The following is a 24,283-nucleotide window of genomic DNA, read 5'->3' as shown; positions in this document are numbered from 1 at the left end:
TTTATTGCTAATAAACTTTATTAAAGGACAGACAGGTATCAAAACCCAGAGGATGGGGGATGGGGGGACGCACTTTATTTTTTTTCTACTTTGGACACAAAGTTTTGGATGTCGCGGGCAAGAAGTTCAGGTTCCTCGAAGGCAGCGAAATGTCCTCCACGCGGCATGAAGGAGTAAGTGATGATGTTCTTAAATTTCTCTTTAGCAAAAACCCTTGGGGGATGCCCCAGCTCAAAGGGAAAAGCAGCGATGCCGGTGGGAACATACACCGGGGTCCTAGAATAAAAAACATGATATAATCCTGACATCATCTGTATATAATTCTACATACGTTATCCATCTTCTGTATATAGTGATATGGAGCATGCTGGTATAACCTGGGCATCTCCTGTATATAATTATATATGTACAGCTGGTATAAGTTATACATCTTCTTGTATATAGTGATATGGACCATGCTGGTATAACCTGGGTATGTACTGTATATAATTATATATGTATAGCTGGTATAAGTTATACATCTTCTGTATACAGTGATATGGAGCATGCTGGTATAACCTGGGTATCTCCTGTATATAATTATATATGTACAGCTGGTATAAGTTATACATCTTCTGTATATAGTGATATGGACCATGCTGGTATAACCTGGGCATCTCCTGTATATAATTATATATGTACAGCTGTTATCAGTTATACATCTTCTTGTATATAGTGATATGGACCATGCTGGTATAACCTGGGTATCTCCTGTATATAATTATATATGTACAGCTGGTATAAGTTATACATCTTCTTGTATATAGTGATATGGACCATGATGGTATAACCTGGGCATCTCCTGTATATAATTATATATGTACAGCTGTTATCAGTTATACATCTTCTTGTATATAGTGATATGGACCATGCTGGTATAACCTGGGCATCTCCTGTATATAATTATATATGTACAGCTGGTATCAGTTATACATCTTCTTGTATATAGTGATATGGACCATGCTGGTATAACCTGGGGATCTCCTGTATATAATTATACATGTACAGCTGGTATAACCTGGGCATCTCCTGTATATAATTATATATGTACAGCTGGTATAAGTTATGCATCTTCTTGTATACAGTGATATGGACCATGCTGGTATAACCTGGGCATTGTCTGTATATAATTATATATGTACAGCTGGTATAACCTGGGCCTCTCCTGTATATAATTATATATGTACAGCAGGTATAAGTTATACATCTTCTTGTATATAGTGATATGGACCATGCTGGTATAACCTGGGTATCTCCTGTATATAATTATATATGTACAGCTGGTATCAGTTATACATCTTCTTCTATATAGTGATATGGAGCATGCTGGTATAACCTGGGCATCTCCTGTATATAATGATATCTGTACAGCTGGTATCCGTTATACATCTTCTTGTATATAGTGATATGGATCATGCTGGTATAACCTGGGTATCTCCTGTATATAATGATATATGTATAGCTGGTATAAGTTATACATCTTCTGTATATAGTGATATGGAGCATGCTGGTATAACCTGGGTATCTCCTGTATATAATTATATATGTACAGCTGGTATAAGTTATACATCTTCTTGTATATAGTGATATGGACCATGCTGGTATAACCTGGGCATCTCCTGTATATAATTATATATGTACAGCTGTTATCAGTTATACATCTTTTTGTATATAGTGATATGGACCATGCTGGTATAACCTGGGGATCTCCTGTATATAATTATATATGTACAGCTGGTATAAGTTATACATCTTCTTGTATATAGTGATATGGAGCATGCTGGTATAACCTGGGCATCTCCTGTATATAATTATATATGTACAGCTGGTATAAGTTATACATCTTCTTGTATATAGTGATATGGACCATGCTGGTATAACCTGGGTATCTCCTGTATATAATGATATATGTATAGCTGGTATAAGTTATACATCTTCTTGTATATAGTGATATGGAGCATGCTGGTATAACCTGGGCATCTCCTGTATATAATTATATATGTACAGCTGGTATAAGTTATACATCTTCTTGTATATAGTGATATGGAGCATGCTGGTATAACCTGGGGATCTCCTGTATATAATTATATATGTACAGCTGGTATAACCTGGGGATCTCCTGTATATAATTATATATGTACAGCTGGTATAAGTTATACATCTTCTTGTTTATAGTGATATGGATCATGCTGGTATAACCTGGGCATCTCCTGTATATAATTATATATGTACAGCTGGTATAAGTTATACATCTTCTTGTATATAGTGATATGGAGCATGCTGGTATAACCTGGGCATCTCCTGTATATAATTATATATGTACAGCTGGTATAAGTTATACCTCTTCTTGTATATAGTGATATGGACCATGCTGGTATAACCTGGGTATCTCCTGTATATAATTATATATGTACAGCTGGTATCAGTTATACATTTTCTGCATATAGTGCTGGTATAACCTGAGCTTCTCCTATAATTATACAGGTACAGATTGTACAACCTGGGCATCTTCTGTATATAACTTACGTTGCTGCAGGAGACGTTTGGAATTCTCGTGTGAGATTCTCCTTGTAGAACCTCATTGATGATGTAATGGATCCCGTAGTCCAGTAAATCATCACATTGGTGAGCAGATCGTCCAGGGTGAATTTCCTGTGAAAAGAATATGAGACTGCGGTCAGTTTTCTGTGTACTTATCTGCAGGGTCTCTGGCAGTATTACACCACTGTCGCTCTGTTATCACCCCTCTTCCTGCTACTGGTGATGATAGAGCATTTAAGTTTTGCAGCAAGCTGTAAAATGTGTCTGCTTTCTAAATGTGGTCAGTTATGCTGACCTCTAGTGGCCACTAATGGAACTGCACCATTTTATTTGTATATGGGTTACAGAGGCACGAGCATGCTTGTATCTAGTCATTATGGCCCACTCCACTCTAATATGTGTAAGAACTTTTTTTTTTTTTGCTTTCTGTCATTTCTGACCTCTGCAGGCCTCCATCCTCTAGTTTTCTGAAGTCCGGATCTGTCCATGTCGAGAACTTCTCCAGAATGTAGGCCCCAAGACCAGCAGGGGAGTCATTCAGAGCGGAGCCTGGAGGGAGGAGAACATCATCTGGTCAATGCAGCAGACACAGGACCACCTCTGGTATGCAATCTGTGGCTCTCTAGTAGCTGCAAAACTACAACTCCTAGCATGCCATCAGCCTCTGGCTGGGAGTTGTACTTCTGCCACAGTTTGTAATTCGCTAACTTAAAGGGACCCACCAGTCTGTAAGTGATGTTTCATGAGACCAATGATCACAATTCACAACCAATTATCGCAACATTTTAGAACTTTGTGTCTCTGTTACTTTTGCGGTCATTGATGTTATCTAGAGTCCTGGCCTCCTCCTGCTCACACTGCTGATGGTTTGTTGCAATGTATTAGTCAAGGTCAGTGCTTTCAGCTTGGAGTCCATGATGGGACAGAGCTGTGCTTTGCTCACAGGATTGTCGAAGTGGATACATTGTAACGCACCCTCAGCTGTATAGGCAGGACAGGTTCTTCATTCCTCAGGAGGCCGGACATGGAGGAGACCTCGGTACTCTTTCTGTATAATCGCTCCCTTTCAGAGCACTCTTTACCAACAGTGTCCGGCTTGGTAGCTTGGATGTGGAGGTACCCCGACTCCCGCAGCAAGGCGTACACCGACTTCTCAAAGTACGGGTAGACACGCCTGACATCTTCTCTTGTGAAGCCAACCAGCCAAGGGAGATGACGGCCGAGGAGCAGATACAGAAACATCTTCAAGCCGCTCCTAGGTAACATAACCATATTGAGGTGCAGACCCTTCACCGACCTGAGGAACAGAGGAGATAAGGAGCACAATGAATGGTGGTCAGGAGACCTCAGGGTAGAAGACACTGGACCATCAGGGGGCGACACAGTCCCAGATAAGGATCACCATGTGCCGGCCATACATGGGAAGAGACCACCACTACGGGGCCCGAAGTCCGTGGGGCCCTTACATGAAGTTCAAACTCCAGTGACCTGTGACTGGTCTGCTCACCCCCAGATCATGTGTAGATGTAACCTGTACGGTTCTGTCACATTGGGTCAGACCTGGTGGCACCTGCTGGAGGGGGAAGGGGGGGTTCCAGTCTATTCAAAGAAGGGAAAGGAAGCACATGTCAGCGCTCCTACTCCTCAGAACACAGCTTCCAGAAAGCCTCAGCTTGACAAAGCTTTACAGACACTGCTGCAGGTGAGGGACTATGGCTCAGACACCACCACTAACCAAACCATTGCTAGGCCAGAATAAAATCAGGCCTGTACCACAGTGTACAACTTTATCCACACGTGAGTGTTAGTGCTAATAAGTTGCCATACAACTAGTCACCATACCCCCTCAACTGGTGCCAGAAGCTGCACTTTGTACTTACTGGTGCTTGATGTGCCACGGGTTATATTCTGCACTAAGTAAAGGGAGACTGTTATACCTTTACTTCTGGCTTGATTCTCCTGCATCGAAACCCAGGGAGCAACGGCCTGAAGGAATGCACTGTGACCTAACATCTCATCAGGGGCCACTACCACTCCCATCCTCTGCATCAGCTCCGCAGGAGCTCGCTGCATAGTCATGGTTCCAGAACCAACAGACATCATTGGTCCTTATGTCAGATTCTTCTCTGGATCTTTCCTGGTTATGTTGCATCAATCACATCCATCATCTTACCTGAGCCTAACATTGGGCTAGTGGTACTACAACTCCCAGTCACAGATCCTTCACATGCTACAGACAGTATTTGGTGCAGAAGAAGAGGCGCCATTCACAGGTCACAGCTGACAACTTACTCCGGTTTCATCTGCGACAACACTGTGGTGATGAGACTTCCCCAGTCTCCTCCCTGCAGGTAGAACTCACTAAATCCCAGTCGTAGCATCAGTTTATAGAAGATGCGAGCGGCGGCACGGGCGTCAAAACCTGAGGGCGACATCACAGGGTGTAGAAATACTTATGATGTACGATACATGTAATAATATACTGTAGGATACATGTAATATGATATTACACTGTGTTCTATAATCAGAGAAAAAAACTGTACGATACAATACGGGGAATGTAATCACAGGGTGAAAAAATACACGGATGATACAAAGTGTAATGTAATAAAGGAATATGAAATCCTGTTTAAATAATACCATAGTGCGCTACTAATGACAGTATGATATACGCAGTGGACTGCCATTATTCTGAGCAGCAGAGTGACCACTGTGTGCAGCACGGACAGCAGCTAGATGGGCTCGGAGTGACTCCATAAGGTCCTGGACAGTTGTCACAGATATGTGGAGCCATGATGACTGCAGTGCATCTCTCAGCTGCTGGAGGGGGCATCGGGGGGATCCATAGAGTAAACACGACCATCAAGGTGGTCCCACAGATGCTGGAGGGGGGTAAGGAGGATCCATAGAGTGAACATGACCATCAAGGTGGTCCCACAGATGCTGGAGGGGGGTAAGGAGGATCCATAGAGTGAACATGATCATCAAGGTGGATGCTGGAGGGGGGTAAGGAGGATCCATAGAGTGAACATGACCATCAAGGTGGTCCCACAGATGCTGGAGGGGGGTAAGGAGGATCCATAGAGCGAACACGACCATCAAGGTGGTCCCACAGATGCTGGAGGGGGCGTGGGAGATCCATAGAGCATAACATAGTCCCACAGATGCTGAAGGGGGTGAGGAGGATCCATAGAGTCAACATGACCATCAAGGTGGTCCCACAGATGCTGGAGGGGGGTAAGGAGGATCCATAGAGTGAACATGATCATCAAGGTGGTTGCTGGAGGGGGGTAAGGAGGATCCATAGAGTGAACATGACCATCAAGGTGGTCCCACAGATGCTGGAAGGGGCGTGGGGGGATCCATAGAGCGAACACGACCATCAAGGTGGTCCCACAGATGCTGGAGGGGGCGTGGGAGATCCATAGAGAACCCGACCATCAAGGTGGTCCCACAGATGCTAGAGCGGGCACAGGGGGAATTCATGGAGTGAACACAACTATCAAGTTGAGCCCACAGAGGATCAATTCGGTTCAGTCTGGGGAATAAGGTGGCGAAGGTAGGACATGGAAGGCTTGGTCATGCTCTTCCAACGAATGTCAGACATTACTAGCTGTGTGACATGCTGCATGGACTTGCTGGAAGATCCCATCCACCCTAGGGGAGACAATCAGCATGTAGGGGTGTATGTGATATGCAGGGATGGATTCATATCCAAATCGGTGGAGAGTATCCTTTTTTGCCACGGTAGCATCACTATCAGAGGCGCAGTGACCGTCCGTTTGCTCTAGAGCCCAATATGCAGTAGGTTCACTAAAAACATTAGACGCACGTCTGGTGCCGCGGGTACATTTTCGAGATGAGCTACTCCACTGTATCGTGTCAGTCCGAATAATGATCCCTTTATGCAACTATGATAAATCATCCCTTTTACCCATGATGGCAGTGAGGGATATGTGTGCAGACAGCCTATCACACACCTTATATACCCACCGAGGGATATGTGTGCAGACAGCCTATCACACCTTATATACCCACCGAGGGATATGTGTGCAGACAGCCTATCACACACCTTATATACCCACCGAGGGATATGTGTGCAGACAGCCTATCACACCTTATATACCCACCGAGGGATATGTGTGCAGACAGCCTATCACACCTTATATACCCACCGAGGGATATGTGTGCAGACAGCCTATCACACCTTATATACCCACCGAGGTATATGTGTGCAGACAGCCTACAACACACCTTATATACCCACGGAGGGATATGTGTGCAGACAGCCTATCACATACCTTATATACCCACCAAGGGATATGTGTGCAGACAGCCTATCACACCTTATATACCCACCGAGGGATATGTGTGCAGACAGCCTATCACACCTTATATACCCACCGAGGGATATGTGTGCAGACAGCCTATCACACCTTATATACCCACCGAGGGATATGTGTACAGACAGCCTATCACACCTTATATACCCACCGAGGGATATGTGTGCAGACAGCCTACAACACACCTTATATACCCACGGAGGGATATGTGTGCAGACAGCCTATCACACCTTATATACCCACCGAGGGATATGTGTGCAGACAGCCTATCACACCTTATATACCCACCGAGGGATATGTGTGCAGACAGCCTACAACACACCTTATATACCCACGGAGGGATATGTGTGCAGACAGCCTATCACACCTTATATACCCACCGAGGGATATGTGTGCAGACAGCCTATCACATACCTTATATACCCACCGAGGATTATGTGTGCAGACAGCCTATCACACACCTTATATACCCACGGAGGGATATGTGTGCAGACAGCCTATCACACCTTATATACCCACCGAGGGATATGTGTGCAGACAGCCTATCACACCTTATATACCCACCGAGGGATATGTGTGCAGACATCCTATCACACCTTATATACCCACTGAGGGATATGTGAGCAGACAGCCTATCACACCTTATATACCCACCGAGGGATATGTGTGCAGACAGCCTACAACACACCTTATATACCCACGGAGGGATATGTGTGCAGACAGCCTATCACACCTTATATACCCACCGAGGGATATGTGTGCAGACAGCCTATCACATACCTTATATACCCACCGAGGATTATGTGTGCAGACAGCCTATCACACACCTTATATACCCACGGAGGGATATGTGTGCAGACAGCCTATCACACACCTTATATACCCACGGAGGGATATGTGTGCAGACAGCCTATCACACCTTATATACCCACCGAGGGATATGTGTGCAGACAGCCTATCACACCTTATATACCCACTGAGGGATATGTGTGCAGACAGCCTATCACACCTTATATACCCACTGAGGGATATGTGTGCAGACATCCTATCACACCTTATATACCCACCGAGGGATATGTGTGCAGACATCCTATCACACCTTATATACCCACCGAGGGATATGTGTGCAGACATCCTATCACACCTTATATACCCACTGAGGGATATGTGAGCAGACAGCCTATCACACCTTATATACCCACCGAGGGATATGTGTGCAGACAGCCTATCACACCTTATATACCCACGAAGGATTATGTGTGCAGACAGCCTATCACTCCTTATATACCCACCGAGGGATATGTGTGCAGACATCCTATCACACCTTATATACCCACTGAGGGATATGTGAGCAGACAGCCTATCACACCTTATATACCCACCGAGGGATATGTGTGCAGACAGCCTATCACACCTTATATACCCACCGAGGGATATGTGTGCAGACATCCTATCACACCTTATATACCCACTGAGGGATATGTGTGCAGACAGCCTATCACACCTTATATACCTACTATCACACCTTATATACCCACTGAGGGATATGTGTGCAGACAGCCTATCACACCTTATATACCCACTGAGGGATATGTGTGCAGACAGCCTATCACACCTTATATACCCACCGAGGGCTATGTGTGCAGACAGCCTATCACATACCTTATATACCCACCGAGGGATATGTGTGCAGACAGCCTATCACACCTTATATACCCACCGAGGGATATGTGTGCAGACAGCCTATCACACACCTTATATACCCACCGAGGGATATGTGTGCAGACAGCCTATCACACACCTTATATACCCACCGAGGGATGTGTGTGCAGACAGCCTATCACACCTTATATACCCACCAAGGGATATGTGTGCAGACAGCCTATCACACACCTTATATACCCACCGAGAGAAATGTGTATCACTGATGGATTGCAGGGTGGTCGTAACCATGGAAATGAGCAGTGAATAATGTGATGGAACAATGAATCCAGCCAGCAAAGGAAGCAACATGGAGAATCACAAAACATTAGTGTGGCGAAACCAACCTCGCCACTGGGTTTTGGAGAGGACTGGCTGCTGGCCTCTTGCCCCTGGATTATGGGCCATATACTAACTTTTAAACCCCTGAACCTATTCAAGTGAATTTTGGATAGGTTTGTCCCCAGGTTATACTGGTTAAATTGATGTTAGTTATATGTATGGCCAATGTAAACTCACAAAGTTGTAACAATTTATAATAAGTGTAACTTGTCAGCTTGGGAGGAAATGCTGGGTGTGTTTCTATTGTGCCATTGTCCCATTGTGTGTTTAAAGGGTGATGTCTGTCCTGTTGTCTGCACATGTGTATTGGTGACTTCTCTTTGTCTTGAGAGATAATTGGATTACGCCTCGGGTGTCTCGAGGGCAGAGAGGAGGAAACCATGATGCATTGTGGGGATGTATTGTCTCTGTGTATCCTACAGTGCTGCATATCTGTCCTATGTCACAAGTCTTCATTCTGGTCCCCTAGGGGCGTGTACTTACATTGTATGTGTTGTAACATATTGATTGGCTGTATTTCAAACCCCTGTGGGCAGACCTGTATTTGCAACAACTGTAATAAAAACCAGGCTGGGTGTGCCAGCACCTCAGACCACTGCTTGACCCTCAACACGGAGCCTTGTCTCGTTATTGGGGGGATTCACTGTATGCTGTTAGAAGACCGATTGCCAGAAGTGTAAGCTGATCCCTGTTCGTCTGCTAGCAGCTATTCGTGAGGTTCCAGTTTGGAGTGCTATTTTGTATCCAGTTCGGGAGTTTGGTGTATCCTGCAGTAGCTGTGCCTGTCTCTCAGAAAGGGGCTTATCGCCTAAACGGATTTTAACCCCTTGTCTGCTGAAACGGTCCGTTACATTGGTGGCAGCAGTGGGATCGTTCCTACAGCCAGAAGGACAGCTACAGGAGACACCATTTTTGTGGATTCTACAATTTAAGGACAACGCATGTCCCAGTACAGCGTCCCTGACAGCAGCAGGATGGAACCAGCAGTGTTATACGAGGAGAAGGACCTGGATGGCCAGGATGCATTAAGGAAAGGCATCTGGTACCAGGCCCTGGATAATCTACAATACCAGCAGGGTGAGAGTCTCCCCAGTGAAGAGCAGCGGTTGCAGAAGCAAGTGGCCCTGCGGATGCCCTTCCTGGGAGAGCAGCCCCTGGAGGAATGGGTGAAGGAACTAGAGCACTGGGTATGGCAGGAGCTATGGCTGGAGGATGCCTACCAGGCGCTTTGGTGGTATATGGCACAGTATATACCCTGGACAGCCGAACATGACAAGCCAGAGGGAGAGGAGTTTTATGGTCCTGGCTTGTTATGGGAGTCCTTTGCAGAGCCTGACTTCGGGAGCCCTGCACAGTCCAGACTTTAGGACATTTTCTATGAGAGGGAGGCTAGGCATGAGTGGGATGACCCCCATGAGGTAGAGCAAGACCTGGCTCACCTAGCAACCCTGGAGTGGGAACTGGAGCAGGACTACCGAGATCTCTTCCACTCCATTGAGAAGGCTCAGCAGGACGGTAAGGTGACAGACCCAGATCCAGACCCATTCAGCTGGGCAGATATTGTAGAGTGTTACTGGGAAGGACCCCAGGTGGCCGGTAGAGATGGGACCGAGGTCTCTCCACCGGTCCTGCAGGGAATTGGGAGCCCAGTCTCCATTCCCCAGCGGCAGTGTGAAGTGCAGGGAGAGGAGAGCAGCGTCCTCCCTCCCCAGTGGCAGGCTGAGTTACAGGGGGCAGAGGTAGTTGTTCCTGCCCCCCAGCAGCAGAGTGATATGCCGGGAAGGCAGTGTGAAATGCAGGGAGAGGAGAGCAGCGTCCTCCCTCCCCAGCGACAGGCTGAGTTACAGGGGGCAGATGTAGTTGTTCCTGCCCCCCAGCAGCAGAGTGATATGCCGGGAAGGCAGTGTGAAGTGCAGGGAGAGGAGAGCAGCGTCCTCCCTCCCCAGCGGCAGGCTGAGTTACAGGGGGCAGAGGTAGTTGTTCCTGCCCCCCAGCAGCAGCATGATTTTTTGGGAAGTGGGAGCCCAGTCTCCATTCCCCAGCGGCCGTGTGATGTACAGGGAATTGGGAGCCCAGTCTTTATTCCCCAGCGGCAGGCGGAGTTACAGGGGGCAAAGACAGTCGGTCCTGTCCCCCAGCGGCAGAGTGTCCAGCAGGGAATAGAGAGCCCAGTCTCCTTTCCCCAGCAGCAGGACACTGTATTGGGAGCGGAGACGGTCGGTCGCCCTCCCCAGCGGCTGGAAGTATGTATGGGAGAGGAGCTCGTTACCCCCTCTCCCCAGCGGCAGCTTAACGCACCAGGGGGAGACAGTAAGCCCCACAACAGTGCAGATGGGACCGTGGTCTCTGCACTTACAGCACAGGGGGTAGAGACAGTCGGTCTCCCCCTCCAACAACCAGACTCTAAGCCAGGGAGCAACCCAGAGACCGGGAGTACCAGCTTCCAACATAACCTTGGTGGACTCACTGGACAGAGACAGGCTACCAAATGCAACAGGTCCAGTATTGGGTTGTGGGTGGGCTGCCAGACTAACTCAGGTACCGACTGGCGTGAGGTCAGGTACCTGGTTAGTCTTCCCTGGGGGGGGGGAGATGTGTGGCGAAACCGACCTCGCCACTGGGTTTTGGAGAGGACTGGCTGCTGGCCTCTTGCCCCTGGATTATGGGCCATATACTAACTTTTAAACCCCTGAACCTATTCAAGTGAATTTTGGATAGGTTTGTCCCCAGGTTATACTGGTTAAATTGATGTTAGTTATATGTATGGCCAATGTAAACTCACAAAGTTGTAACAATTTATAATAAGTGTAACTTGTCAGCTTGGGAGGAAATGCTGGGTGTGTTTCTATTGTGCCATTGTCCCATTGTGTGTTTAAAGGGTGATGTCTGTCCTGTTGTCTGCACATGTGTATTGGTGACTTCTCTTTGTCTTGAGAGATAATTGGATTACGCCTCGGGTGTCTCGAGGGCAGAGAGGAGGAAACCATGATGCATTGTGGGGATGTATTGTCTCTGTGTATCCTACAGTGCTGCATATCTGTCCTATGTCACAAGTCTTCATTCTGGTCCCCTAGGGGCGTGTACTTACATTGTATGTGTTGTAACATATTGATTGGCTGTATTTCAAACCCCTGTGGGCAGACCTGTATTTGCAACAACTGTAATAAAAACCAGGCTGGGTGTGCCAGCACCTCAGACCACTGCTTGACCCTCAACACGGAGCCTTGTCTCGTTATTGGGGGGATTCACTGTATGCTGTTAGAAGACCGATTGCCAGAAGTGTAAGCTGATCCCTGTTCGTCTGCTAGCAGCTATTCGTGAGGTTCCAGTTTGGAGTGCTATTTTGTATCCAGTTCGGGAGTTTGGTGTATCCTGCAGTAGCTGTGCCTGTCTCTCAGAAAGGGGCTTATCGCCTAAACGGATTTTAACCCCTTGTCTGCTGAAACGGTCCGTTACATTGGTGGCAGCAGTGGGATCGTTCCTACAGCCAGAAGGACAGCTACAGGAGACACCATTTTTGTGGATTCTACAATTTAAGGACAACGCATGTCCCAGTACAGCGTCCCTGACAGCAGCAGGATGGAACCAGCAGTGTTATACGAGGAGGAGGACCTGGATGGCCAGGATGCATTAAGGAAAGGCATCTGGTACCAGGCCCTGGATAATCTACAATACCAGCAGGGTGAGAGTCTCCCCAGTGAAGAGCAGCGGTTGCAGAAGCAAGTGGCCCTGCGGATGCCCTTCCTGGGAGAGCAGCCCCTGGAGGAATGGGTGAAGGAACTAGAGCACTGGGTATGGCAGGAGCTATGGCTGGAGGATGCCTACCAGGCGCTTTGGTGGTATATGGCACAGTATATACCCTGGACAGCCGAACATGACAAGCCAGAGGGAGAGGAGTTTTATGGTCCTGGCTTGTTATGGGAGTCCTTTGCAGAGCCTGACTTCGGGAGCCCTGCACAGTCCAGACTTTAGGACATTTTCTATGAGAGGGAGGCTAGGCATGAGTGGGATGACCCCCATGAGGTAGAGCAAGACCTGGCTCACCTAGCAACCCTGGAGTGGGAACTGGAGCAGGACTACCGAGATCTCTTCCACTCCATTGAGAAGGCTCAGCAGGACGGTAAGGTGACAGACCCAGATCCAGACCCATTCAGCTGGGCAGATATTGTAGAGTGTTACTGGGAAGGACCCCAGGTGGCCGGTAGAGATGGGACCGAGGTCTCTCCACCGGTCCTGCAGGGAATTGGGAGCCCAGTCTCCATTCCCCAGCGGCAGTGTGAAGTGCAGGGAGAGGAGAGCAGCGTCCTCCCTCCCCAGTGGCAGGCTGAGTTACAGGGGGCAGAGGTAGTTGTTCCTGCCCCCCAGCAGCAGAGTGATATGCCGGGAAGGCAGTGTGAAATGCAGGGAGAGGAGAGCAGCGTCCTCCCTCCCCAGCGACAGGCTGAGTTACAGGGGGCAGATGTAGTTGTTCCTGCCCCCCAGCAGCAGAGTGATATGCCGGGAAGGCAGTGTGAAGTGCAGGGAGAGGAGAGCAGCGTCCTCCCTCCCCAGCGGCAGGCTGAGTTACAGGGGGCAGAGGTAGTTGTTCCTGCCCCCCAGCAGCAGCATGATTTTTTGGGAAGTGGGAGCCCAGTCTCCATTCCCCAGCGGCCGTGTGATGTACAGGGAATTGGGAGCCCAGTCTTTATTCCCCAGCGGCAGGCGGAGTTACAGGGGGCAAAGACAGTCGGTCCTGTCCCCCAGCGGCAGAGTGTCCAGCAGGGAATAGAGAGCCCAGTCTCCTTTCCCCAGCAGCAGGACACTGTATTGGGAGCGGAGACGGTCGGTCGCCCTCCCCAGCGGCTGGAAGTATGTATGGGAGAGGAGCTCGTTACCCCCTCTCCCCAGCGGCAGCTTAACGCACCAGGGGGAGACAGTAAGCCCCACAACAGTGCAGATGGGACCGTGGTCTCTGCACTTACAGCACAGGGGGTAGAGACAGTCGGTCTCCCCCTCCAACAACCAGACTCTAAGCCAGGGAGCAACCCAGAGACCGGGAGTACCAGCTTCCAACATAACCTTGGTGGACTCACTGGACAGAGACAGGCTACCAAATGCAACAGGTCCAGTATTGGGTTGTGGGTGGGCTGCCAGACTAACTCAGGTACCGACTGGCGTGAGGTCAGGTACCTGGTTAGTCTTCCCTGGGGGGGGGGGAGATGTGTGGCGAAACCGACCTCACCACTGGGTTTTGGAGAGGACTGGCTGCTGGCCTCTTGCCCCTGGATTATGGGCCATATACTAACTTTTAAACCCCTGAACCTATTCAAGTGAATTTTGGATAGGTTTGTCCCCAGGTTATACTGGTTAAATTGATGTTAGATATATGTATGGCCAATGTAAACTCACAAAGTTGTAACAATTTATAATAAGTGTAACTTGTCAGCTTGGGAGGAAATGCTGGGTGTGTTTCTATTGTGCCATTGTCCCATTGTGTGTTTAAAGGGTGATGTCTGTCCTATTGTCTGCACATGTGTATTGGTGACTTCTCTTTGTCTTGAGAGATAATTGGATTACGCCTCGGGTGTCTCGAGGGCAGAGAGGAGGAGACCATGATGCATTGTGGGGATGTATTGTCTGTGTATCCTACAGTGCTGCATATCTGTCCTATGTCACAAGTCTTCATTCTGGTCCCCTAGGGGCGTGTACTTACATTGTATGTGTTGTAACATATTGATTGGCTGTATTTCAAACCCCTGTGGGCAGACCTGTATTTGCAACAACTGTAATAAAAACCAGGCTGGGTGTGCCAGCACCTCAGACCACTGCTTGACCCTCAACACGGAGCCTTGTCTCGTTATTGGGGGGATTCACTGTATGCTGTTAGAAGACCGATTGCCAGAAGTGTAAGCTGATCCCTGTTCGTCTGCTAGCAGCTATTCGTGAGGTTCCAGTTTGGAGTGCTACTTTGTATCCAGTTCAGGACTTTGGTGTTCTGCAGTAGCTGGGCCTGTCTCTCAGAAAGGGGCATATCGCCTAAACGGATTTTAACCCCTTGTCTGCTGAAACGGTCCGTTACAATTAGTAGGTGCCTTGTGTTACCTGCATCTACATGATAAATGCCATTTTCTGAGGTGAGAGGACCCCTTTAAGGACTATTTGATATATAATATAATACTCCGGGACCCACCATTTGCCTTATCTAGCTCACGGATGTGACCCCTCCCCCGCTTACCTTTCTTCTGCGAAGCGTCGGAGAACCCGTATCCTGGGATAGAGGGGCAGATGACCTCAAACGTGACGCCGGGGTCCAGGCCGTGTTTCCGGGGCTCTGTTAGCAGCGGGATAATACGGTAGAATTCATAGAAGGAGCCGGGCCAGCCATGAACCATGAGGAGGGGGATAGCCTTCTGTCCGGGCGGGAGGTGCGGGGGCTTCACATGGACAAAATGGATGTCCAGACCTACAGGAGCCAAGCGAGAGTGCACAAGGTCAGCACAGCCCAACAGGGCATCTACTGGGGGGCAGCCCCATACTGGGGACCCCAGGTGACCGGTTACACATACAGGGTCATAGAACTGGAGAAGGGGGACTAAGTGATTTATTTTACATCGTGTCTACTCCAGTCCCATCTCAAGCTGCATTCACAATTCTACCTTTACATCACCTTGTATACTCCAGTCACATCCAGAGCTGCAGACACAATTCTGGAATTACATCACCTCGTATAGTCCAGTCACATCCAGAGCTGCAGACACAATTCTTCCATTACATCATCTTTTATACTCCAGTCACATCCAGAGCTGCAGACACAATTCTGCTATTACATCACCTCTTATATTCCAGTCACATCCAGAGCTGCAGACACAGTTCTGCTATTACATCACCTCTTATAATCCAGTCACATCCAGAGCTGCAGACACAATTATTCTATGACATCACCTCTTATATTCCAGTCACATCCAGAGCTGCAGACACAGTTCTGCTATTACATCACCTCTTATACTCCAGTCATATCCAGAGCTGCAGACACATTTCTATTTTTACATCACCTGTTATACTCTAGTCACATCCAGAGCTGCAGTCACATTTCTGCTAGTTTCCTACTCGGAATACCTCAGTTCTACGCAGTCGCTAGATCCCATAATGCATTGCCATTGTGGTAGCTGCAGCTCTGTATGTCACTGGACTATAACATAAAATGTAGTAGCAGAATTGTGACTGCAGCTGTGGATGTGAATGGAGTATGATCTATAATAGCAGAATTGTGACTGCAGCTGTGGATGTGAATGGAGTATGATCTATAATAGCAGAATTGTGACTGCAGCTGTGGATGTGAATGGAGTATCATATATAATAGCAGAATTGTGACTGCAGCTGTGGATGTGAATGGAGTATGATATATAATAGCAGAATTGTGAATGCAGCTGTGGATGTGAATGGAGTATGATATATAATAGCAGAATTGTGACTGCAGCTGTGGATGTGAATGAAGTATGATATATAATAATAGAATTGTGACTGCAGCTCTGGATGTGAATAGAGTATGATATATAATAGCAGAATTGTGACTGCAGCTCTGGATGTGAATAGAGTATGATATATAATAGCAGAATTGTGAATGCAGCTCTGGATGTGAATGGAGTATGATATATAATAACAGAATTGTGACTGCAGCTCTGGATGTCAATGGAGTATGATATATAATAGCAGAATTGTGAATGCAACTCTGGATGTGAATGGAGTATGATATATAATAATAGAATTGTGACTGCAGCTGTGGATGTGAATGGAGTATGATATATAATAGCAGAATTGTGAATGCAGCTGTGGATGTGAATGGAGTATGATATATAATAGCAGAATTGTGACTGCAGCTCTGGATGTGAATGGAGTATGATATATAATAGCAGAAGTGTGACTGCAGCTCTGGATGTGAATATAGTATGATATATAATAGCAGAATTGTGAATGCAGCTCTGGATGTGAATGGAGTATGATATATAATAGCAGAATTGTGACTGCAGCTGTGGATGTGAATGTAGTATGATATATAACAGCAGAATTGTGACTGCAGCTGTGGATGTGAATGGAGTATGATATATAATAGCAGAATTGTGAATGCAACTCTGGATGTGAATGGAGTATGATATATAATAGCAGAATTGTGACTGCAGCTCTGGATGTGAATGGAGTATGATATATAACAGCAGAATTGTGACTGCAGCTCCTGTGGGAGTGAACTGGTGGCCATATCGGTTGTTACCCAAGGACTAGACATGGGGGGCAGATGCCGGGCACTCGCCTTCGATGCTGGTCTTGTAGTGCGGGTATCTGTTGATGATCTCCACCTGCTTGCCCCAATCAAACGAGTCCTTCCAGTAGGAGACGACCTTCTGCAGCTCCGTCCCATTAAGACCGTAGTGGAACTGTGCATCCTCCAGGGGGGTGACGAAGCGGGTCCGGGCCAGGCGGTCCTGGAGATCCTGGAGACCACACAGGTGTCAGAGAGAGGAGCTCACCTCTAAAGCAGGGGCGGGGCCTATGGGAGGGGGAGGGGCCTGCTTCCATAGAGGCACCCCTCATGGGTGTGAACCTTCACCTAATGTAAACCTGCCATGGTCTGATCACACAGCTGAGAGTTTGTTTCAATGTATCAGCCTAGTCATGCTCTCCTGCACTGATTGTTACAATGTATAGCTCTGGAGTCTTGTGTTAACTGGACACATTGTAACAACCCCTCAGCTGTGGGAAGGTCATATGGACATGACAGAGGGAAATCCACACTTGAGAATAAACCCTAATAACCCTTCCCTCTAAGGCAGGGGGCTCAACCTGCGGCCCTCCAGCTGTTGCAAAACTACAACTCCCAGCATGCTCTAATAGTTGTAGGCTGTGCAGGCATGTTGGGAAGTGTAGTTTTGCAACAGCTGGAGGGCCGCCGGTTGGGCATCCCCTCCCCCCAGTACCTTAATATCCTCCTCAGATGCCTCGATACGGAAAGTTCTGACGCTGGGGTCCTCGTTCTTCTGGGGCTTCACCCCGGGGCCCCACCACCCAGCCCCCATCTCTATGGTTTTCCTTCTGCGTCCACATAACAGCCAGCAAAGAACCGCCGCGCCGCCAACCCCGACCGGAACCAGCGCGCTGTGCGGCCAGTGATCATTGAACGCTGCCCTGCGGGAAAGAGACGCAGACTATTACACCTCAGAACATCGCTCTGTCCTCTCTACCTCCTGACAGATACACAGTGATATATCCTGCAGATTATTACACCTCTGACCTCTCTACAGATCTGCAGAACATCGCTCTGTCCTCTCTACCTCCTGACAGATACACAGTGATATATCCTGCAGATTATTACACCTCTGACCTCTAGAGATCTGCAGAACATCGCTCTGTCCTCTCTACCTCCTGACAGATACACAGTGATATATCCTGCAGATTATTACACCTCTGACCTCTAGAGATCTGCAGAACATCGCTCTGTCCTCTCTACCTCTCCACAGATACATAGTGATAGATCCTGCAGATTATTACACCTCTGACCTCTCTAGAGATCTGCAGAACATCGCTCTGTCCTCTCTACCTCCTGACAGATACACAGTGATATACCCTGCAGATTATTACACCTCTGACCTCTCTAGAGATCTGCAGAACATCGCTTTGTCCTCTCTACCTCCTGACAGATACATAGTGATATATCCTGCAGATTATTACACCTCTGACCTCTAGAGATCTGCAGAACATCGCTCTGTCCTCTCTACCTCTCCACAGATACATAGTGATAGATCCTGCAGATTATTACACCTCTGACCTCTCTAGAGATCTGCAGAACATCGCTCTGTCCTCTCTACCTCCTGACAGATACACAGTGATATACCCTGCAGATTATTACACCTCTGACCTCTCTAGAGATCTGCAGAACATCGCTTTGTCCTCTCTACCTCCTGACAGATACATAGTGATATATCCTGCAGATTATTACACCTCTGACCTCTCTACAGATCTGCAGAACATCGCTCTGTCCTCTCTACCTCCTGACAGATACATAGTGATATATCCTGCAGACTATTACACCTCTGACCTCTAGAGATCTGCAGAACATTGCTCCGTCCTCTCTACCTCTCCACAGATACATAGTGATAGATCCTGCAGATTATTACACCTCTGACCTCTCTAGAGATCTGCAGAACATCGCTCTGTCCTCTCTACCTCCTGACAGATACACAGTGATATATCCTGCAGATTATTACACCTCTGACCTCTAGAGATCTGCAGAACATCGCTCTGTCCTCTCTACCTCTCCACAGATACATAGTGATAGATCCTGCAGATTATTACACCTCTGACCTCTCTAGAGATCTGCAGAACATCGCTTTGTCCTCTCTACCTCCTGACAGATACATAGTGATATATCCTGCAGACTATTACACCTCTGACCTCTAGAGATCTGCAGAACATTGCTCCGTCCTCTCTACCTCTCCACAGATACATAGTGATTTATCCTGCAGACTATTACACCTCTGACCTCTCTAGAGATCTGCAGAACATCGCTCTGTCCTCTCTACCTCCTGACAGATACATAGTGCTATATCCTGCAGATTATTACACCTCTGACCTCTCTACAGATCTGCAGAACATCGCTCTGTCCTCTCCACCTCCTGACAGATACACAGTGATTTATTCTGCAGATTATTACACCTCTGACCTCTAGAGATCTGCAGAACATCGCTCTGTCCTCTCTACCTCTCCACAGATACATAGTGATATATATTAACTGCAGACTATTACACCTCTGACCTCTCTAGAGATCTACAGAACATCGCTCTGTCCTCTCTACCTCCTGACAGATACATAGTGATATATCCTGCAGATTATTACACCTCTGACCTCTCTACAGATCTGCAGAACATCGCTCTGTCCTCTCCACCTCCTGACAGATACACAGTGATTTATTCTGCAGATTATTACACCTCTGACCTCTAGAGATCTGCAGAACATCGCTCTGTCCTCTCTACCTCTCCACAGATACATAGTGATATATATTAACTGCAGACTATTACACCTCTGACCTCTCTAGAGATCTACAGAACATCGCTCTGTCCTCTCTACCTCCTGACAGATACATAGTGCTATATCCTGCAGATTATTACACCACTGACCTCCCTAGAGATCTGCAGAACATCGCTCTGTCCTCTCTACCTCTCCACAGATACATAGTGATATATATTAACTGCAGACTATTACACCTCTGACCTCTCTAGAGATCTACAGAACATCGCTCTGTCCTCTCTACCTCCTGACAGATACATAGTGATATATCCTGCAGATTATTATACCTCTGACCTCTCTACAGATCTGCAGAACATCGCTCTGTCCCTCTACCTCCTGACAGATACACAGTGATATATCCTGCAGACTATTACACCTCTGACCTCTCTACAGATCTGCAGAACATTGCTCTGTCCTCTCTACCTCCTGACACACAGCCTGCAGACTATCTACATGACTGTGCAGCACATTGCACTGTGGGTTGTGGGGTCGCCCCTCACCTGCTGTTCTCTAACGCTTGACGCCACATGTCGACTCCTGGGTTCCGGACACTTTGCGTTGTGTTCTCGTGCGCCTCCCCTCCTCCTCCTCCTCCTCTGGGTGTGAACGCTGCAGACTATCCCTCTCGTTGTGTAATCTCTGACTGAAGTGCAGCTCACAGTAAAAAGTCTCTTAAAGGGCCAGTGACCCTAAATTGGGCCGTAGTAGTGACACATGCAGGTAAATGTCTGAGCAGCAGGCGTCACACCTGGGCCCTAGTGCTTCAGGGGCCCCCGCGTCACACCTGGGCCCTAGTGCTTCAGGGGCCCCCGCATCACACCTGGGCTCTAGTGCTTCAGGGGCCCCCGCGTCACACCTGGGCCCTAGTGCTTCAGGGGCCCCCGCGTCACACCTGGGCCCTAGTGCTTCAGGGGCCCCCGCGTCACACCTGGGCCCTAGTGCTTCAGGGGCCCCAGCGTCACACCTGGGCCCTAGTGCTTCAGGGGCCCCCGCGTCACACCTGGGCTCTAGTGCTTCAGGGGCCCCCGCGTCACACCTGGGCCCTAGTGCTTCAGGGGCCCCCGCGTCACACCTGGGCCCTAGTGCTTCAGGGGCCCCCGCGTCACACCTGGGCCCTAGTGCTTCAGGGGCCCCCGCGTCACACCTGGGCCCTAGTGCTTCAGGGGCCCCCGCGTCACACCTGGGCCCTAGTGCTTCAGGGGCCCCCGCGTCACACCTGGGCCCTAGTGCTAGCTTTTTTTACATTTCAACCATTTTCTGTGCCTGAAACAGGTGTAGAAAATGGTAAACGAGACGAGCCTGCCAGTCCTGCCCCTCCCCGCCCCTGTATTGTATTTTTGCCCCAGATTTACACATATAATCGGGAGGGGGGGGGGGGGGGGTCTGTTATTTTTCTAAATAGATAAGTAGTGACAGGGGTCACTTCCGGCGGGGGGAAGGGGGTCTATTCTAAAGTACTTCTCCAAGTTGTTTTTCAGATGGCGTCTCCCAATGGTGACCAGCATGGGAAATCCTCCCATAAACAGAAGCACCTAACTTGTGCCAACTGCGAGATGCCGATGCCGGAGTCCTATGAATACAATAGGTGTCCTTTATGCCGTCTTCCTCCGACGCAGCCCGCGATGGGTGACATGTTCGGCTGGATGAAGGAATTCATGGGTAATTCCATTATGTAGATCAAGAGCGCCCTTTCTTCTAAGAGGCCCAGAGCTTCATCGCCAGGTCCTGTACCTATGGCTGAAGACATAATTTCGGTTGAAGACCGTTCCTCCTCCTCCTCCTCTGATGAAGATGATGCCACTTACCTTTTTCCTGCTGAGAAGACGCAAAGACTTCTACGCTCCATCCGATCAAGGGATCATGATGTTGAGCACGGGGAAGCTCCACCGTCCACCTCTAGGAGGCCAAGGGCCTTTAAAGTGGATAAAGATTTAAAAAAGCTTATGTTAACTGAATGGAAGCATCCTGAAGAAGGTTCGGTTCTCACGAAGAGATTTAAACTGATGTTTCCTCTCCGGGAGTCGGAATCAGAACTGTGGGTACCGCCTCCGAAGGTCGATATGGCGATCTCCAAGTTGTCTAAGAGGACCTTAGTTCCTTCTGATGATGGAAGCAACCTTCAGGATCCATTAGATCGGAGGGCCGAGTGCGCTCTGAGGCGCAGCTATTCTGCAGCTGCAGCCTGTGCTTCAGTTGCAGTTGCTTCCTCAGAAGTCGTAGATTTTGTTCGGTCCCGCGTTCTCAGAATCCAGGTGGACCTGCAATCTGGAGTCTCTAGAACTGACGTGCTAGACCAGTTCAAGACCTTACTCCTTGGAACTGATTTTTTGTGTGACGCTTCCACACAGCACCTGAAGTTAGCCGCTAAAGGCATGGCTCTCTCTTCCGCCAGTCGGCGGCCCCTATGGTTGCGTCCCTGGGTTGCCGATAACGCCTCCAAATTCAATCTGTGTGGCTTACCATATGAACCAGGAAGACTCTTTGGTTCAGAATTAGATAAGTTAATGAAGAGCCTGGCGGATAAAAATGGAAGTCCCTCCCCCAACAATCCTTTCGAGGCCAGAGTAGGCCCAGAAGTTCTAGAACCCCGGGGCCCTCCAGGTCTGAGACGTCAGGAGTCATCCAGACGCGGATGGGGTCACGGTCATGGAAAGGACCGTAGAAAGGAAGCGGATCTATGACTCTCCCACTTACCTTCCCCCATCCCCTCCAAATCGTCTGTGAGATGCTCAGAATTTCAGTTCCCCTCCGGTTGGAGGTCGTCTAAGTTTATTTCAGCAGGCCTGGCTGCAAAATATTCCGGACTAGTGGGTCCTAGAAATAATTATGTTGGGGTACAAAATAGATTTTCTATCTCCTCCCAAAGAGAAGTTTGTTTTAACCAGAACCCTAAACCAGACCAGTCTATCTTAGAGGATTCTGTCCTCCTTTATGTTCAAAAAAGGGCCCTAGAGGAAGTTCCTCCTCACGAACAAGGACTGGGAGTATACTCCCCTGTTTTTCTAGTCCCGAAGCTGTCAGGCGATTGGCGCATGATCATAGACCTGCGTTACCTAAATCGGTTCATAAGACCAAAGCGCTTCAGAATGGAGACTATTCGATCACTTAGCATCCTAAACCCCGGCGATCTAATGATCACCTTAGATCTGAAGGATGCTTACCTTCATATCCCCATTCACCCAGCTCACAGGAGATTTTTAAGAATTGCGGTCTCCATAAGAGGGGTGGTAAAACATTACCAGTTTGCTGTGCTGCCTTTTGGCATTTCTTCCGCTCCCCACACTTTTACAAAAGTTGTGGCTCCGGTTGTCGCCCAACTCAGGCTTTAAGGGCTTGAAATCGTGCCATACCTAGACGACTGGCTTCTAAAAGCCGTCACTCTAGACGTTCTTTTATCTCATCTTCAGCTGCCTCTTCAGTCTCTCCAGCGCTTGGGCTGGCTCATAAATTGGGAAAAATCGGAGATCGTTCCATATACTTCCAGGATGTTCCTGGGTTTTCTTGTAGACTCCGAACGGATGACTCTTTCCCTCTATCCAGGGAGGAAGGATCGAGTGATAAGAGCCGCTCAGTTCCTCATGGCACCTCGGCGGGTGTCCATCAGAACACTCATGAAGATGTTAGGCCACATGTCAGCATCTGCAGAAACAGTTCCTTGGCCCTATGGCACCTACGTCCACTTCAGGAAGAAGTGTTAGCAGTCTGGAATCGCAAACCCAAGGGGTTGGACAAGACGCACTCCCTGTCTACCGAAGTCCGTTCCTCTCTCGGTGGTGGAGGAACCTATCAGATGGGAGGTCCTTGATTCAACTTCGTTGGATCATGTTGACCACAGACGCCTCGCTTCTAGGTTGGGGAGCCCATCTGGAGTACAATCCAGTACAAGGTACCTGGAGTCCGGAGGAGAGGCTTCTCTCGTCCAATCTGAGAGAATTGAGAGCAGTTCGTCTTGCTCTCTACCACTTTGCTCCTCTTATCCGCGGGAAGGCGGTAAGAGTCCGCTCGGACAATACGACGGTAGTCGCTTACATCAACAGACAGGGAGGCACAAGATCTTAACCTCTCCTCCAGGAAGTTGGTTTAATTCTTGCTTAGGCAGAAACCAGTCTATCCCACCTTTCGGCTGTTCACATCAGATGGAATCTCAACATAGTTGCAGATCGGCTGAGTCGGGGTCTGCCAGTTCCAGGCGAATGGTCATTGAACAGAGACGTTTTCACCCAGATCACACTCCGATGGGGTGGTCCAGAGATTGACTTGATGGCGACCCGCTTGAATGCCAA

General features: G+C 48.3%; 1 protein-coding gene across 1 annotated transcript; it reads right to left on the bottom strand.

Moving 5' to 3' along the window:
• Positions 1-20,639, bottom strand: LOC120999809 (epoxide hydrolase 1-like). The gene is made up of 9 exons (XM_040430798.1): positions 20,501-20,639; positions 17,915-18,122; positions 17,251-17,431; positions 15,181-15,408; positions 4,873-5,002; positions 3,663-3,877; positions 3,021-3,129; positions 2,566-2,691; positions 1-276 (listed from the first exon to the last, which is right to left on the bottom strand). Exons 1-9 carry the CDS (start codon positions 20,527-20,529, stop codon positions 75-77), a joined length of 1,428 nt encoding a protein of 475 aa, XP_040286732.1. The 5' UTR covers positions 20,530-20,639; the 3' UTR covers positions 1-74.
• Between the last annotated feature and the right edge of the window lie 3,644 nt (positions 20,640-24,283).

This window comes from Bufo bufo, chromosome 4 (genome assembly GCF_905171765.1).
Source record: "Bufo bufo chromosome 4, aBufBuf1.1, whole genome shotgun sequence".
Taxonomy (NCBI): Eukaryota; Metazoa; Chordata; class Amphibia; order Anura; family Bufonidae; genus Bufo; species Bufo bufo.
The sequence above is the reverse complement of the archived record's forward strand: the minus strand, read 5'-3'. Positions and strand labels throughout refer to the sequence as shown.